General features: G+C 36.6%; 1 protein-coding gene across 2 annotated transcripts in view; it reads right to left on the reverse strand.

Annotated features, from left to right (window-relative positions):
- Positions 1-319: 319 nt before the first annotated feature.
- The window catches only part of NAA16 (N-alpha-acetyltransferase 16, NatA auxiliary subunit), a 61,234-nt gene continuing 41,919 nt past the window's right edge, over positions 320-19,634 (reverse strand). Inside the window, exons 10-20 of one of the 2 annotated variants that reach the window (XM_040091088.2) lie at positions 12,467-12,539; positions 12,059-12,228; positions 11,537-11,689; positions 9,498-9,626; positions 8,681-8,894; positions 6,754-6,947; positions 5,923-6,031; positions 5,377-5,475; positions 4,651-4,794; positions 2,386-2,483; positions 320-2,120 (exon numbers count right to left, since the gene is read on the reverse strand). In XM_040091088.2, the coding sequence (XP_039947022.1) occupies positions 1,920-2,120; positions 2,386-2,483; positions 4,651-4,794; positions 5,377-5,475; positions 5,923-6,031; positions 6,754-6,947; positions 8,681-8,894; positions 9,498-9,626; positions 11,537-11,689; positions 12,059-12,228; positions 12,467-12,539 (1,584 nt within the window). In that variant the 3' untranslated portion in view covers positions 320-1,919. Of the gene's footprint in view, positions 2,121-2,385; positions 2,484-4,650; positions 4,795-5,376; positions 5,476-5,922; positions 6,032-6,753; positions 6,948-8,680; positions 8,895-9,497; positions 9,627-11,536; positions 11,690-12,058; positions 12,229-12,466; positions 12,540-19,634 lie in introns of those variants that run through there. The other variant, XR_009208743.1, reaches the window with a different exon arrangement.

A 19,634-nucleotide genomic window follows, 5' to 3' on the forward strand; every position in this document is an offset into this window, starting at 1 on the left:
TTGCTCTGAGCCCCATCCTACCTGGCCTTGAACACTGCCAGGGGTGGGGCATCCACAGCTTCTCTGAACAACCTGTTCAAGCGCCTCCCCACCCTCACAGGAAAGAACTTCTCCCTGTTATCGGATTTAAACCTACTTAATTGCAGACTGAAGCCATTACTATTTATAAATACACATCTCAATCTGCTAGTCATTTTTTTCCTTTCAGAGTTAACATTAAACCAGTGAATGTTGCAACTAAATAGAAAAAAATGAGATTGATGGGCTAAAGTTTGATGTCCATAAATATGCAAAAATTCCAAACCAAAGGCAAGTGTGTACAAAATAATTTATTACAGCATAACATATGTTGGCAATATTTTACAGTGAATTTTCCATTCAACAATTTTTTAAATCTAAACAGATGACACACAAAGGAGAATTTTAATTATAACAGTTTATTTGTCTTAATAAAATCCCCTCTTCATGAACTGGTATTTGCCTTTGAGGGGCTAGTTAATACTACTGAAATTATTTATATTGCAGTGAAATAAAAACAAACCGAGATTGAATAATTCCATTACAGTTTCCAGAAAACAGATTTTCTGTACAAGCCACAGTATAATTATGTTTTGATAGCAGTTCTTATAGAATGTAAAGCTGTCATGTGATATGTAGCCATTTTGTCTAGCAACGCTATGCTTTAAATAGGTATATTAGATTTAAACTTCCATTTTGATGTGTTGTATATTTAATAGTTAATGCACCGAAGTACAAAGTAAGAAAAAAGGTTCATTATGATTTGTAGTCAGCCTCTTTGTGCTCCCTAAACAGTAAAGATGTAAAACCTATCTCTCACACACTGTTCTGCCTTGCAGCACCTACAGCAATAGCATTTGGGCAGGAGAAGTTCTGGAGTATTGGCCATAAGTAGACAACTAAGACTTTTAATGGAGGTAATACAGCAAACCCACCAGTGAGTTTTTATGATGTAGAGAAAAACTGTATTCCCCATTACTGTACCTTCTGCATTTGTCCAAAACTGGAGCAACTTTTTTCATCTTAAGTGTCAATAGGTGAACAGACAAGGAGAAACCAGAAGAAAGAAGAGGAAAGGAGAGATGGAACAAAGGACAAACAACAGTATTCAAATTCATTATGTTCTCTCAGGGAATTGCTTCAGGATATTAAAACTTTAAAATGTAAAACTTAAAATAAGGACCATAAAATTACAGAAACAATAGCTATGGAACACAAGGTAGAGGGAATAGTTTTCAAAAAGCCTTAGATATGTTGTTTTGGGGTTTTTTTACACAAACCTTATTTTCGTAACTGTCAACACTGTTTCCATATAAGACACACACCTGACAAAAACATGCAACCCCCCAATGCTTTCAAAGTTGCTGTGCTTCAAAAGAAACCAAACTGACCAAAGATTAAAAAAGAAATCCAACCAAAACAACCCAGAAAAAATCCCCTAAAGAACAGTAAAGACAAAGAGGGCAATTCAAGCAGCACTTCAGTCTTAATCTGCTAAAAACTCTCAAATGATAATTTATTAACAAGATATGTTCACATATATCTGCATATGTAACAACACTTAAGTGAAAGCAGTCTTTAATATCCATATTATTGTGAGGGAGGGCTGATGAATTATTAAAAGACCTAAACCTGTACAAGTATAAACATGAAAAATGCTGATTAAAGATGTTTACATAAATATTGGCAGTTTTCATTGGGAGGAAAAAAAAAAAAAACCCTAACAGCATACTCCATTTAACTATCCAAATATTTTGTTTTAGATATCTGTTAAAGATATTAAAATACAACCTGGAAAAGTAACCCTGATCTGTATCCAGCCAGCATGTAATGAGAGTCAGAGTTTCATATACACGTGTGCATGTAGGTATACACACACACAGGGGCTTGCACAAACTACTTCAGATTTCATTGGACAGCAAGTCATGGTTAATGGCCGTGTGATTCACAGATGCAACGCTGCTGTTGTCCTCGTTTGTGGCAGGCATGAAGGCCGATGTAAAAGGAAACAGTTTATGACATGCTGCTTGATATTCTTCACATTGAGCGTGGCAGCTTCCAAAACTGCCATCAAGCAATGCCTCAAAAACCTTTGTTAACGTCTAAAGAAAAAAAAAGCAATAGTTAATAAATGCAATTTACAATTGTTTTATTTTTAAAGGCACATACTGTTAAACAATACTAGTCTGAGCAAGCAGGTTTCTCTCTTGGTTTTCATTTATCTTTTACTTACAGGACAAATTTGAAACTTTGTTCTTTCAAGTATTAATTTATTATGATAAATGAAGCATGCACATTATCCTGCATTAAATTATACACTATTTAAGATCCCACACACTTGGTGGCTTTAGATACTGTATCTTTTACCTTCACATTTTTGTCTCTCATGTTTTTATCCAATCTAGTTGCAACAGCAATTGCTTTTTCTTGTCTTGATTTGTCCAGGAAATACATCATCTTTGCACCTTATCACAAAACAAAACCCACAATGTTTAGTTTTCCTAAATGCCATACTGGATATACAGACACACAGAACCTGAAAACTTACACATGAACGTGAATTAAGACTTCTTTCAAGTTTTAATAAACCTGATCTTCCTCCCTGATTTGTAACTGAAAACCAATGAAACCAATGGCATTTTGAAATTTATTAGAAGCATAAGGATTGAATAATAAAGGAGACCTGTTTCTGCAAAAGTGATATGCCTCACTTGACTGACAGGTCTTCAGTAGAGAAAACATCATGGAGTACATTGATTACAAACCCTTCAAATCATTAGGCTAAATTAAACCTATTCAACAAGTGCAGAAGCAAGTAATTCTCAGAGACACACTGAATTCTCTTTAGAACTACTGGAGGTCAGTGAACAACAGTTACTAAACAATGGTGGAACATGTCCCAGTACAAGTTCTGGCCAGCCCATATGGCAGCAGGGCTGCTCACCTGGAGCTAAGGACGCAGCTCGGGTACAAGGAAAGCACAGCACAAGTTTAGTGTTCACCTGGACCAGACTACATTGGTGGAAAGGAAGACACTGCATTATGGAACTACACAGCTTCTCAGACCACAGACAGGTTACCAAAACTGGTCTGGGCATCTCTGCAGAATTCTGCTCCTGGCATCATAGTGGCCTTAATTTAAAATCTTATCTTAATGAATGTGATGGCATTGCACGTATTTTCCTTTGCCCAAATAGAAGTCCAGAACCACCCTGCTTTGTTATCTATTGCAAAAACTAAAAAGCTTAATCATTTTATTGGAAAAGTTAAAACCCCACATATTCTGGATGCTTTGTTTGTCTTTTGGTTTTGCTCAACTCATTTCCCCAATTATTAGTTTTCCCAATTAAATAAAGTTTCTTAGTTCTAACTGCTTTGTGTAGGTTTAAGAAAATAAATTGCTAGACTCAATGTAGAGCCATTATTGCCCAAAACACTTACATTAGCCTAGTTACTCTGAAAGTTAGGGAGGCTATGGTACAAAAATCGGAAAGAGGTTAGAAGTCTGCTTATAGTTTTTTACTAGTAATTTTAAGCTGAGAAAACACTCATTTGTGCTCTGAAAGACCAGTGAGATGCTCAACAGTTACAAGAGTGGAAGAACAGATCTCTAAGAATTAGGAGCAATTGACTGCTAGACTTGATATCTACACTTGACTTGACGTGCAGGAAAGGGGGACAAGTATTTCTCTCAAAATGCTGTCCTGAAACAGATATTACAGAAGGCCAATGGAAATTTGTGGTATTCTACCTAACCTTCCTTTACGAGTGATGAGCAATCCTCTGAAGCCAGCTCCCTCCAGTTACTCTGGACAGACCCTAGGTAACTTTCAAAGACCAGTGAGGTTAGCACTAAGTACTTGAAGTGCCTGATAAAACTACACTTACTTCTGTTTCTTAACTGCTGGAAATGCATTTTGTTTTCTCTACCAGCTTATCAAGTCACATCAAAAACTTTCTGTACTCATTCAATTCCAACTTCCTTTGACTTCGCTCCAGCAGCTACTTGTGGGTCTTCTATATAAACATTGTCTGAGTGTCAGATTTCAACATTTTCACTGCTGACCATGAAGCAGAAAAGCAAAGGCTGCATAATAAGTTCATCATGATACTTTTATTGATGCTGTTGCTATGTGGTAAAGTTATGAATAGGAACAGAGACATTCCAGCTGAAAAGAAAACAGGGAAAAGCACTTGCTAATGGATATGGGATTTTGTTATATATTTTCTAATACTTCAAAAAAGAAAAAAGCTGTAAAAGAAAAGATGACAGTGCTTCAAAACATGACTATCTTTGGTGGTTCGACTGCACTTTTAGAAGATAAGGAGCAAGTTCCTTATGCATACATTTTAAAAAAATGGGACAAGCAGACAGAAAGCTCTCCCCCAACATAAACAGGCAATTTCACATCTCAATAGAATTTATGTATGAATTAATAGAATGGTTTGGATTGGAAGGAACCTTAAAGATCATCTAGTTCCACATGCCTTGCCTTTCCCAGGGACACCTTACACTGGATCAGGATGCCCTAAGCCCCATCCAACCTGGCCTTGCAGACTACAGATAAAGATCCTGGATTTACATGACTTAAATCATCTCCTTTTCAAGAACATGAAAAAAATTAGACAAACCTGATAGTTGGTGCTGAATGGAGGTAGCATTGTGTTTGAGAAATTCTTCATTAAAACTCTCCAAGTTTTTATAAACAAAGATTTTCTGCATTTCTTGAGTTAGGACCTTGCTCACAATTTCTGGGAGGTTACTATGGTCAGACACTAGAAGAAGGAAGGCAGGGGGGAGAGAAGAAAAAAAAAAAAAAGCCATTTAAACATCTGTCAAAAGCACTGAAACTACACACATCACTGCTAGAGGTCCCAGTTTTAAAATTTGTGCACAGAAACATCAATCTCAGATCAAAATGTGTCAACACAAACACTGCTGATGCATTGCAGAGGAAACATTCATAAAGGGTGCTCTGTCATGTAGACTTTTGATTACAAGTTCACCACACAAACTGTTTCAGTCAGAATCTCTCCCCTGTATCTGCAACTTGTTTTCTTAAGCTTTTTCAGGATCATTAGAACACTCACTTTTCTGTGAAATCTAGTCAAAATGAGTTGTTGGGTCCACCTGGTGGATTAGTAGAGGAAGGAGTATAATATTATACATACACAGTACACTGGGTAGCACAGCCTGTGTTTTTCCTTTGGTATTGCCATCAGAAAAACGTCATTTGTTTTTATTTTTCTTTCTATCAGTTTATGTTTCAAGAGTATACATCACAAAAATATGCAATTATGTCTTTGCAGAATGTGACTTCTTATATCTTTATAATTACACATTTCCTACACACATACCAGCTTTAGAGAATTTAATCAAGCACTCATGTAGCCATGGGTTATTCCTGTTGATGGCAAAAGCTCTTTTGACAGACTGTAACATTAACAGAAACTTTCCTGCGTGAAGGAGAAAAAACAAGTATTAGGAAACCAAGATTAGGAATACAGAACTTTAGAAACATCAGTTTCTATACAGAATTAGAAAGGAAATTTTACTTTCCCATTCAATTTGCTCAATAAAACAAGTTCTTGCTGCTCAAACTCTGGCAACACTGCACAGATGTTACCACACATTTACCTTTGGTCTCCTCTAAATAATTAAAGATCACACCACAAATACCATTCTATAGTATTTATGAGTATATACCACAACATAGTCTGCTCTTAGGGCTTTTTGTTTAAGGGTGACTAAACAAAAACACTATTTACCCTATTATTATTGGATATGATGCACATTTCAGCTTCAGTCAGGTATTTATTCCAGATCATTTTCCACTAACACTTGGATAACACTGAAGGACTAATATTTTTGTAGAGCAAAAATAAAATTAAGCAGTACTTTACCTTTTCTAAAGTATATTTCAAATGCTAATAAATGTGTTTCTATATCATCTCCAATAAGATTCTTAAGTGGTATGAGGAACTTAATGGCTTCTTCTAATGGATTTTCTACCTGTTTTAATAAAAGAACAGTGAAGTTTACGGCTTAAAATAAATGTCAAATAAAACCCACCAATAGTTTGTTATTCAGAGCACTTAAATCACCGGAGGTCAATGTTGAACTGCAGCTAGCTTTCCCAATTAAACTGCACCACAACATTCTTATTTAAACAGCAATATTTAAAATTGTTTATTCATCATTTCATGTTGACAAAGACAGCATCATTGCTAACCCTGGCGCTGCTTGTGCACTCTGTGTTGTAATTTAGCGTTTAGGAAACAATTAAATACAACCACCTTAGACAACAAGCTTGAAGTTTACTGTGGTAACAGGTAGTTCTTTGTGCATAGTAAAATGCTGGCTCATGCCTTCAAACTTTGTAAATTGCAGTAATTTCTGTTACTTTTTCCTCTACTCACTGTATGAAAAGCAGATTTCTTCAGGCAAAAATGCTTTTGTTCAGTATCTATTTTAACAAAGTATGGCCTACTGTTTAGGAAAAAAATCATGAAATTTAAGGAAAGTAACAATATTAACGCAGAACTTGGATTTATTGAGGAAAAATTCTTCTCTTTTAGCATAAAAAGAGATGGACTACAAAAAGGTATACCTCTGCATGCAAAAATGATTTTATAAAAACACCTAGATTCTTTTAGGAGAATCTGATCGCAAACCACATTATTATAGTCTTTTTATGATAATCACAAGAGCTTAACACGAAAGACCATGCTAACCCTTTCCAGTTTTTCAGGAACCAGTTCTTCCCTGGGTCCACTAGTTTCCTCCTCCTCTTCATCTCTCTTTTTCTTTTGATTTTTTTGCTGTCGTTCTCTTTCTGCATGCTTTCTTTCTTCTTCAAGTTTTGCTTTCTTCTGTGCTCTTCTTTGCTTACTAAGCATTTTCTTCAATTCTTTGGCTGAGAGATTTTCTACAGATTAAAGTAGCAGACAGCAAACAAAGTATTTAATTCAAAATCTTGTTTCTCTCAAACAACTCAGGTCATTATGCTTCTCCCCATTTCAATAGGGCAAACTTTTAAGAGTTTTCCATAACTACCATCATTCACCAGAGCATCACCACTGCACAGGCCCACACTCCTGCTGGATTACTATTTACAGCCTAACAAAACATTTGATCTTGCACAGGTTTTACCTTAGAAAAACCATCTGTCACAGGTTTTACCTTAGAAAATGAACACTGGTAATACTAAGTTCTCATGCTTCTAATGCCAACTAGAAACATCCAGATGGATTTACATTGCATCTGAAAACATGCTAAACTTGCTATTTTTATTAAAGTGTCTGACTAATATACAGCCATGATAACTGCACTGATTTAATGCAAACGATGACAGGGGATAACTAAACAGAAATTATCAGTTTAGCCAGAATAATACCGCAGCTCCCAGTCCGTTTACTGTGGTGTTTTGCTGAGAACAGGAATTTTGCTAAATGTGGAAAAGCACAGAAAAATGGGCTCCCAAGGGACTAACACACCTCTTTTGTGGCCAGGCAGCATGGCACCCCTACTTACATCATCCCTATTCTGACACAGGGAAGCAAGCGCTCTTCCTTACCCCATCCACACCGTGCTGCCTTCTCCCACAGATAAGCCTAGTGAATCCCAATGAGCAGCAGGCAAATGAACTAACGTGACTTCTTAGACACCACTCACCTTTATGATATATTGCTATCCTCTGTGACTGACCCTCTGCCACACACTCACCTTACATTATATACAGAAGCAAATTAGAGTTGGAGAGGAAAAAGGTGCCAAGTTCAACTGTTCAAATATGCCTCTTCATTACTCATAGGCAGGCATAGAAAAACTTATTCACCTCTCAATAAAGGTAAGACTTTATTTGCAATATTAAGTATCATTTTTGGTTTAGCTTTCCTTTTTCTCCATGTCAAATACTTTTCCCTCTTCAAAAAGCCAGGCATGAATTTCACTGCCTTAGTCAACAGCCACTGCAAGGCTGACAATAACTGCAATTCCAATAAAGGAGAAGCAACTATTTATCTTACAGTAAAAAAAAAAAAAACCAGACTTAAATAATCTGTCATTGATTTCCAAACCACACCTCACTGGCTTCCTAAGAATGTCTGTTTTCAATTTAATGCTAGTTTTAAATAATGTTCTAAATGTATTAATACTGCTAATACATTTACCTATTTATTCTTTGGTCCTCAAGTTGTGTGAAAAGTGGTAAAACTTAATGCAGTAATAAACAGTATTACCATGTAATCAATTAAATATTTATTAAATTAATCAAATTTCAATCAAAATAAAAAAAATTAAATTCTTACAATTCAGACTGCTTTTCCGCAAAATCTATCAATTGCTTCATAATTCATTAGTTAATACTATTTATCTAATGGCTGCACTGAACCTGATTTTAATGTTCTGTGTCGCTCCTCCCTAAGTACTCCAAAACTACATTCATTCATGTTCTAGTTCTACAAAGTAATGAGATGTGAACAGAGAGAACTGTAGCCTGTTATTTATGATCTCTTTTCAGCTATTGTGACAGAAAGAGGAAAAACTTGTGTTCTATTCACTCTATGTAATATGTAATATGTAATATGTAATATGTAAGTTACTTAGCTTAAGCTTTTACATGTGTCACAGACATATGAGCCTTCATTAAAGTGCAGATACCTGAATTCACTTCTTGCTCTTTGCTTTCATTGGTTAGAGGATTATCATGGAGCTTCAAGTAAATTTCAATTGCTGATCTGGCAGCCTTGAAGTAGAAGGCATGTTTCCTGAGCACATCTTCTAATCTCAGAAGGTCTACATAGGCACGGAGAGTCATCTTTCTCATGCAGTACGTGTGGAAGTCAAATTGATCATCTGTTATCTCAAAAAAATGCTTTAAAAAAGAAAAGAGAGCACACTCATATACTCATCCTTTACTTAGTCTATCTAATAAAAAGTAGAGGTGAATAAAGTTAAAATTGGTATTATTTACAGACAATATTTAACAGGTGTAGACATATCCTTATAATATCAACTGTTCAAAAGAACCTATTGGTAGGGAAAAATCTCAGTTAACAAAGCCTATAATGTGATTATTCAAATACTTAGGCACTCTGAAATGTGACTGTTCTGATTAGAAACACAATTGTCAAAAGTCAGCATAAAGTTAATGTATGAATAGATGCACAGTTAGGAGATATGGTATTTTATATCAAAACCTTTTCACTTCAGTAACAGTCTTTCACATAAGCTAGAGAAGCTAGCTTTCTCTAGCTTATGTGAAAGACTATTTTCTCAATAGCTAGAGAAGATATCTCCTGTTACAATAAATCATCAAGTATTAATCTGTTGTTAAAACCCATTTATACCACAAGTTTTATGTGCTTCTAGCACTGTGCTTCTAGCACAGAAAACTGTGTTGATTACACCAACGAGTATCTTCCTTCGCATGTGAGAAATACTAGGGAAGCAATGGGTGGTGTTTGCACCTACTTACCCTTTCTACTTCATGACATTTTTTCAAGGCATCACCGTACTTCCCTAGCCTTTGATAAGCCGCGGCACATTCTGTCTGGAACCACATACACTGCATCTCATTAAGGTTCTCCATAGCAGAAGTTCCTTCCTGAAATAAGTGTCACCATCAGGTTTTGCTGCTGTCATTTACAGCTGTCTTTCAACTGTGGCTGGTTTCAGGCCATTAGGAGCAAACAATCAATCCTTCAACTTACTTGGAGTACGACAGGAAACGAACACCCAGTGACCGAGAATAACACTTGTGATATTTGACGCTCCCCCAGGTAGAAAGTAATAGATTGAAATGATTAAAAACCCCCAATTATCTGAAGATTAATGTTTCAACAGGTTTTTAAGATTAACTCATGCTTGTACACACAGTCTCACTTCTACAATTTGGGGGTGGAAAACAACATTATTGACAAAAATTCCATGAATTCAGCAAATATTTTTTGTTGTTTTTTTCCCTGTCAGGCAAGTGGCATCCACCAGTCTAAAAATACACCAATACATTCACTGCTTTATCATGCACTATGAGCAATAACATTTCTTAGAGCTTGTTTGTCTAAATAAGAGAAGTTAGATTTATATTTCATATTTTGACAAGAAAAAAGGTCCTAAGATTGAGACATTAAAATAGTTGTAATGCTCTAGACTAAGTGAACTGGAAAGGCAGCCCAAATATCATTAATATTAGTCATTAGGTTTTCAGAACAATTTTTATAGCAAAAAAAGACCCAGTTACACTCAACATTTAGTTACTGAGGATGGTATTTATCCTGTCTTTCCAGGTATCTATGATAAAGTTCTGTCTTTCTTACTTTAACACTTCTTTAACTTTTAACAAGCAAACATGATGAGTTTTAGTAACCAAATTTTCAATCACTCCTAGATATCCCTAGCAAACCTGAATCAAAATTCAAGTGTTATCATACCTAAAATTTAAAAGAATGAAGAAGCCTAATTTATGTACTCCAGGATATCCCACAAAGTAGTCTTCATGTTTAGTTCCATAAATTAAATGAAAATATGATATTTATAAATCCAAATTTTGTCAATGTAACAAAAGCAGAATTTAAAGGGCTTATCCCATCTTTTAGGGATAGACTCTGCTTTGATAAAAATTTTTGTGCGCAATACTAGCTTTAAAGGAAGGAAACATTCAAGTCTAAATTAATTTAGGTTAATACTAAATCATAAAGAATACACTCCTGTGCAGTTAGATCAGACGGTACCAAAGGAAAACAACAAGGTATCCAGCAAATGCATTTCAAAAGTGGTATTTCGAAGTATGGCAATAAAAAATGCTCCTGGATAACTACACCTTTGAACAACCATTTTTTCCAGCATTTAGTGGGTTTAGACACCTGGAGTACAGCATCTATCCCTAGGGCCCTGGGCATAAGAGGGACACGGGCCTGTTAGAACAGATTCAGAGAAAGGCCATGAAAAATCAAGTCTGGAACTTTTGTCCTGTGACAAAAGGCTGAGAGAGCAGAGGTCCACCCTGGAGAAGAGCAGGCAGGCTCCAGGGAACCCTTACAGCAGCCTGCCAGTATATAAAGGAAGTTCGTAAGGCAGAAGAGACTTTTCACCAGGATCAGGAGCAACATCAACATGAGCAAAAAATACTTGAACTAAAAAAAGGCAGCTTTAAACTGGATGCAAGTGAAAAAAAAAAAATCTTTACTGTGAGGATGCAAATACACTAGATTGTAGTTTCCCAGGAAAGCTGTGGATGTCCTGTCCCTGAAGTGTTCAAGACTACCATGGATGCAGCTTTGAGCAACTTGAGTTAGCCAAAGATGTCCATACCCATGGCAATGACATCGGACTATTCCAGCTTTAAAAGGCCCTTTCCAACACAAACCGTTCTATGACTCTCTCTAGGTTCTTACCATCAGGCACAGGAGCATGATAATAAAAATGGATATCAATAAAAGATATTTGATCAAAAGTAATGAGGGAAAAACCACCAGAGGCAAGCAAAACACCTCTTAATTAAAGCAATATACTTGCCCTTGTGAATTTAGAGCACATCTCCTCTGCATCCTTCACCATATTGGCTCGCAGCATGTATTTAGCACATTTAGAATTGATAAATCTGTCTGCAGTGTCCAAAGACTGTGCTTCATCCATCCATTTGGCAGCTTCCTTGATGTTACCTACATGCTGTTAGGGAGAAATTAAATAGTTAATTTTCAGTAGAGGCCTGCTATTGACCATCTCTTGAAATCTGTAATTGTTATTGGTATTTCTCCATCAGAACCAAAAGCCAGTGTTATTCTCACTCCACCCACTCCCAGATTTTTTTCCAGAATTACAATTAAGTTGTGACTGGCTTTGCAAAACCCAAACAAAAGGGTTTTAATTTTCTTCTTGATAAAACCATGCCCAAAAAGAAACCCACAAGAACACAAGAAAACTGATGCCCATAACTGCTGCTAACTGAAATATTGCCCACGCATTCACACCAGTTTCATGGGTTGTTTTTTTTTTTTAATACACTAGGTACTCCATATGTCCAAATTCCCCTTTTACCTTGTAAATTTTTGCTTTTAAATAGAATAGCTCTATTAATGTTGGAGTGCTTGCAATTGCAGCATTAATGTAATCCAAGGCCAAAGAACACTGGCCAAGTTTGTCAAAGTGCTGTGCCAGGAAATACCGAACCCAAAGCAGTGTTGTTGGGGGCTCTTTCTCTCCATTTTCTGCAACAAAATGGGAAAAGTTACAATAACCAGTAAAGCTGAAGACTGCATTTGAAAAATGAACACAAAAACAAAGCTCGGCAAATTCAGCAAATGTTTCTTGTAATGAATTTTTTTACTAGAAAATATAGTAGCTATTTTTTTGCAAAAAGTATCAGCACTTCAACAGTTCTTGATAACTTCCATGAACACTATTAGTAGTTACATGGCCAATTAATGTAAGACCAAAGAAACTTACCACATGTACTAAAAAGGTCACAAGTTTTCAAAGAGGCTTCATAACCAGTAACCAGTTCCTGGATTGTAGAAACCTACATATAAAAAATAATATGTGCTTTAATTTTGCTTTACTATCATTTTAACAGAAACTGATACACTGAAAAGAACACTTGAGCAAATCAGAGAAACTATACAAAAATCACTACTTAATTTGGATGTATATTCACATAGTTTACTTCACCTTTCACAGGTATTTTTGATCACCCATTTTAACTAGTGGCAAGGAAATGGGTTAATCTCAGGCAGTTTATAGCAGAAGGTATTCAAGTGTATATGATTAGTATCTTCTGTAAAAATTCCAAAATATAACTTAATGTATAGTACTCATTTTTAAGCATTGAAACTGAGCCAATTAAAAAAAAGGAGTTTTGAAAAAGACCATGCATGAACTTCCCATAACAATGACAAAACAGACTTCTGTGGTTTTTTGGCAGGTTGATCTGTACTATTAACGATTTCTGCTGTTTGAGAGGTATTGTTTGCTTAGAATGCAGGCTCCATCTTTTGACAAAAATCTATACATGGACTGACTGAAGGCTAACACTTTCTGAAATCAGACCTTGTCAACAATAGTGGTTTTTGTTCATAGGTTTAAGACTCAAAATTAATCCATACAGTTTTTCACTCACACTATACACGTTTGACCTCTACCGTAAGTACAAACGGGAGGATCTGTGCATTTCGTGACAACTATTCTAATTCCAGGCCCACAGCTCAAAAATATCACTTAGTATTTCTAAACATTTTATGAAGCGCTCAACCTGTTTTGTAGTTTCATTCAAAACATGCCTGCCATATCCAACAAGTAACCAAATGAGCCTTTTTAGGTAACAAGAACAATATTACAGTAAAAATATGATCTATGTATATACACTTAAAACACAGAGGGGACTTAAAGACATAAGACCTGACTGTAAGCACAGCAGGATAATGGCTACATTCACTACCTTCACTATTAGGTGAAATCTCTAGAAGGTAAAAACTTAAAATTTCAATGGTTAAAAGTAAGATGATCCTACATTTAAAAAGCTGATTGCAAGAGTAAAATAGAATTGTAGGAAGGCAGCGAATTTTTAAAAAGCACAAATTGACAATGCATGCATTCACTTCAAGATCTGCTTTGGGAGAGAAAGGAGAATAAACCTTGTTCTAAAAGATCAAAGTATACAATTTGAAGGATACCACTTTATTTAACCTAATTCAGCACAATAGGCAAAAATGGCCAAAGAGAGCAGAGAAAGCAACACACCCAAGTCATACACAGTCACTCTAAATATCTCAAAAGTGGAATAAAATGTATAAACACACATTTTGGAAAGCTCTTGGCAAATCTCATAAGAAAGGAGTTTTAGTAGCAAAATATCACAAAATATAATAAAATGTTATTGGACTTCAAATAACTACAAAGTGATAAAGGAATGTGAAGAAGTTACAAGTAAATGGATGAAGGCAAACAAATGCATTAAGCTGTTCCCTGGCCTGCCTCGGACATCCGTTCACTGGAAGAAATCAACATCCTCAGAAAATATTTGAAGATTCTTCTAAGAAACCGTTTAAAAGCAGAAGCATCTGCTTCAGGTAGCAGGGTTGCAGTGTGTATATGCACTGTGTAAGTGTTACTTCCTTGCTGATTTTCACTACAATTTCCAAGTATTCCCAAAGTTTTCATCATCTGGCTGCTACTAGCCTCATAATCAGTGAACTGTGTGTAAAGGGAGAAAGACTGCTCAATTTCTTGAATAAGCACACCCCATCACCAAACTCTACATATAAATGTTTCAATGTCTGCACACTCGGGAGTACAGCTTCACAGCTGGATAAAGAACAAGCTATCACCAAAAAGAATGGCATCACCATCCCTGAGCCACACATGCTTGGTCCCAGCTTTGGCTGAGTGCTAGTGACTGTATCCAGGGTTACAAGTGATTTTCTCCCTGTTTCACCTCTGTGCACCAATGCCAAATTTCTCATTCCATCAGCAGCCTTCACTGGCAGTGGACAGACCTGGGACATTCTCATACCAAGATCTTCAATCAACTGACATCAACAGTGAAATAAAATACTCTGAATCTTGAGGAGATGGAAAATACCAAGATGTATTTTGTTGTAAAAGATGCCAAGTTCTTTCGAATTCAGAAGTCTGCAGAGGTTTTGGCTTTTGCAGCTCAAGAAAATACACCGTAATTGTCATTCTGGAAGCTACTATGAACAATACATTTGGAACCAAGTATTCAGTGAAAGCAACAGCCAAGAAAATGCAAATGGGATAGTGGGATTATTGCAGACATACTTAATGAAAATGGCAGTATCTTTTTCCCTTACTTTTTATGCTTAAGTCTCTTGCAAGTAAGTTTGGGAAAATTCCAGGTTTGTGTGCCTCTTCAGGGAGCAAATGATCTGAAAATATGAACCATAATTTCTGTGTCCATATATTAACAGCAAATATAGTTGCACAATCTATCTCTTGAATTTGCTATTACCTGTATTCTAGAGTTATCGCTGCCATCTTTAAGGCAATAAAACTTTACTGTTTCTAAAAGCTACAGCATTCTTCATAATTTTATAATTTCCAAAAATTGAGCTGAGGTATCTGGAACTATCATTATATTGACCAAAAGCTAATTTCAAACAGAATTATTCCAGGAAAACTGTGTTTGTTCTCTTGCCATTGAATTGAAAAAGCTTAAGGTATCACAAAAGTGTAGCTGAAGTCATCAACAAATCTCTCATTTCATCACAAAAAGACTTAATTAATTCCTGGGGTCACCAATTTCAGAAGCCTGTTAATCAGAATTCAAGCATCAAACCTTTTCATAGGTCACTATCTACACCTTTTGCTCATTACAGAAGAACAATGAGCTGAGCAGTAAGAAGGGCTTTAGCCTTCCTCATTAGCACAAACAAGTGAAGTGCTGATTTTTCCTCCTACACCTGTACATGCTCACAAATAATTCCATATTCTTGTCAACTGTAGTAATCCTGAAAGTTAAAAAAGCATCTTCCACACTCGGTACTACTTCAAGCAAAGACTCCACAAAGGTTGCAATGCTCTTCCATTTCTGTGCAGTTTATTTCCATTGGAAGGGACAATTCTGTAAGCAAACTTTGCGTAAATGCCTTAAAATGAATGGTTGAGAAATACAAACAGACTGGAATAAATATAATGCGCACACATCTTAATTCCTTTTTAAACGGTAAGTAAAAAGAATCCAATTGACTTGAAGTCCAAGTCCGAAATACCTTTTTCTGTAAGCACTAGTTTATAATTACCTGATTACACCAATATATGTTTTGCATCCTCTTTTGTAAGGGACAGCCTAAGGGAAAGTGACTGTTTTCTAGGTACAATTGGTGCTGACCAGAATTCTTCTACCATCTTTTGTAGCTATCACAGCAGCACATATGGGCCAGTCATGAAATGGAAATCTGTGCTGCACGCTATGCCATATACCAAGTGACTCCTGCCACAGAAAATTTTCTTTAGACAAAAAGAGGCCTATCAAAGCTAAAAACTACAGTAGCCTAAATTTTAGTTTGATTTTCTTCTATATTTTATGTTACTACATGGAAAGTAAGTTGAATGAAATGACAAAAGGAATAAAAGTGAAAACAACAACACAGAAACAGCCCACTACCACAAAGCAAGGATGCAATTTTTTCAAGTAAAAGGCTTAAATTCTCTGTTTTATTTATGGAACCTAAGTAACTACATTGATTCCATATCCTATTAAAATTATAATAGATTTCTGTTTCAATGACAACCTTCCAAACACCAATACAGTATTTCCTTCAATGAAACACTTGCAAGAAAAGGAACAGAATTACTGCAATGTACTATAAACCAGTTAGACTTAAGCTGTGTCAATAGTTGTTTTTTTAAGACTTCAGCTTGTTCATTTATCAGTTAGAAACACTTCATTTAAGTATTTTTGTTCCCAGTTGCTCCTATTAGAATTCCGTAAAAAGTTACCAGCACTTCCAGCACAAACTAAGTCAAAAGATACCATATAAAGGCAGTTTGGGAAACAATTCATGTATTGATATTTAGCACAGGTTTGGGCCCCTTTTGGTTTCCTGAGGACACATTTAGTATGATCTGCTCCATTTTCAAAGCCAAATGACCAAAAGGGAAACTCTGAATTCCGATACTGAGATGTAAAGTTTCAAAGTGCACCCACAAAGCCGTCCAAACAAGAAAACATGCCACTGATCTATAGATACAGATGCAACAGTGATTTTAAGCTTAGAAAAAATTGGCTATGCATTAGTACAGCCAAATCTTCAGGTAAATCCCCAAAATACTTTAAGATGTGTGTTCTAGTATGTATCTTCCAAATAGTCAGCAGCCTGAAAGTTCAAACACTAACTATATTTTGGCACAAGAATCACATATATTCTCTATGGGCAGGCCCTTCATTTCAGGAACAGTGTTAATGGAGCATTAGCTTTCTGAATTTCAATATGCAGACAATTTTAAAAACAAATGTAGACCTTCCAGAGGAGGACAATGTTTGCTGCCAAACTTTTCTCCCTCCTTCAAAATAAGGGTGTAATTTCACATGAACATCATACTGATAAAGCACATCTACTGTTCTAGCAAAAGGACATGTAATGCAGAAAAGCCTGAAAAAGAGAGGGAAAACAACTGGGAGGAGGGGATACTCTTCATGAACTTGCTCGTCCTCCACAGGATGAAGGTCTCCTGTGTTGGAAAATAAATAGGATGATTCCTAAAACAGACGTTCTCTAATCTGGAATCTGACAATCTGACTCAGATGGCAGACAGCTTCTTATGATTCAAAGTGTTGATATGGGTGGTCTTCACCACTTGGAAGATGGATTTTTCAGGTGGTTCTGAAGCTCTGGAGCTGAAGAAGCACTGCAGAAACCAACCTGCAAAGGCAGCATATCCACAGCATTTTCACTTAAGGCAAAATGATGCATACAGGGGAAAAAAGAGCATGTGCACTTGCCCTTCAAGGAAAGGTTATGCCATCTGTCCTCGAAACTTGGGATTGAACAACTTTTCTCCTTAAATAGAGAATTCTCCACAGAAGCATCTTTCCTGAAGAAAACTTGTTTCTTGCAGATAATGCGTGGTGCTGACAACACCGACCCTGCTGGTCACAGAAGCTGATCCCAAAGCAGCACGTTTTTATCATCAGCAAATCAAGCATCTCTGAATCAAATGAGTACTTATTTGAAAAACTAACTCTTAAAGATGCAAAACCTCCACTTGAACAGCAGAAAAGTACATCTCAAAGCTGAAAAAAATCAATCCCTTGGTTTACATCTCGAAGTACAACTGAATTTTTACATTATCTCCCTTCACTGGCTTTGCTAGTAGTGTGCTGAAAGTGAAAGCTTTCTGGTTCCTCAAGAATAGTGTTCTTTATTCAGGAATATGGGATTTTGTTGAGTTTGTGACACCACTTTTCCAGGCCACCAGAAGCAGCCTCCATTAGACTTGTTACTCTTATGTCTATTCAAGAAATTGAAAAATAGCTGTACTTACCCGAATATCTAAATCCCCTATATCTAGATACCTCCATATCAACAGATTGAGGTTAGAAACCATTTGCAAATGGCTTTGCTACATAGTACCCAAAGGAAACTGCTGTTGTGCAACTTCAAAATAGTCGGTCCTCATAATCTAGAAAAAATGGGATACCTAAAGACTGAATTATAAACAGCCTTTTAACAGCAGTTGGGTGCTGTCCTTGTGCCAGAAAACCATGCTGACATTAACAAAAAGTCCTTGTGACTAAATTAGGAATATCTTTCACAACACAGAGAAACATCTAGTACATGCCCTAAAGCAATGCTCTAGATGCCTCATGGGAAATGGAGAAGCAACAATGAAAACAGTCCACAAGAGTTCTATGTAAATACTTCAAGTCTTTGCTACAACAAGACTTTATCTAAGAGAGTGATAAGAAGGTGCACGAAGCAGCGTCAGTATCACATCATGCTCAAGTGGTATCAATACACCCTGAAGAACATCTATGAGCTTAGTGCCAAATAAATTACGACTGAAAAAATACAATGCAGTTGCTGGCTCAGTTCTGGAGAAGGCCTTTGATAACAACATTCTGAACAGGGTTTGCAGCTGGTCTGTGGCACACTGCACCAAACCAAGCTTTTCTTGAGCTGTCTCCAATATCAGTCCATTTCTCAGACAGTGGTAATCATTCACACACACAAAGCCAGCCAAAGGAGCTGAAAGCCAAACCCACAAAACAATGAAGATTCCCACTATATATTCCCGCTGGTTCCTTGTTTTTCTTTTGATTCTATGGTCTCCACGCCATTCTAAACAGAACCTTCCCCAGCTTAGCACTAGAAAAAGCTCTGACACAACGACAGCACAAACAAGAATCTCCCGCTGCCCACAGACACTTTCATAGCCTCCCTGAAAAGGGTTACTTGATTGCTTGGGATGAATGAGCCAGACTTACAGCCTGGCAAGGAACTTGTACCCCCTTCTTGAGAAGTGTCTCTAGAAACACTGTGATGGAGGATCCCAGGTTCAGACCCAGTTAAGCTCTGCCCATATGGCAAATCTGCAATCTGAAGCTCCTATCCCTACTAATGCTGATGCTTAGATGTGAATTTTCAGGCCTGCAAAAATACTTACGAATGGTAGCAGAGGCACACTTCTGATAATCTCTACCTAGCATGGCCCCTTCACAAGATTAATGGTATTTCAGTCTAGGGCATTTTAGCCATACCTTTCTAGGTGGAAAAGGGAAGAAAGTTTTAAATAAAGAAGCTGCCAATAGACTCGAAAAAAAAGCTCATAAATTCAATTAACTACATGGTGGGGGATAAAGGGCAGGAGGAAAAGGCTGCTACACTTTTTCTAGAGTGTTTTACTATAGCTTAATGAAAAAAAGAAGCGTCTTCATCTATAGCCAAGAGGTGACTGGCATGAATTGAGATCTACTTTTTATCCAGACAGAGAACAAAACATGCCAAACACATGAGCCAGCTGGCACACTTGCACTGCACAAAGGGTCTGAGTTCACGCTCTCCCAATATAATCCACACGGGAAGGTGTTTATGGGTAGCCACCTAAAAAGTTGCATTTCCTATGACTTATTATAATTCTATGTAAATTAATATCT

The sequence above is a fragment of the Hirundo rustica genome, chromosome 2 (genome assembly GCF_015227805.2).
Source record: "Hirundo rustica isolate bHirRus1 chromosome 2, bHirRus1.pri.v3, whole genome shotgun sequence".
NCBI lineage: Eukaryota > Metazoa > Chordata > Aves > Passeriformes > Hirundinidae > Hirundo > Hirundo rustica.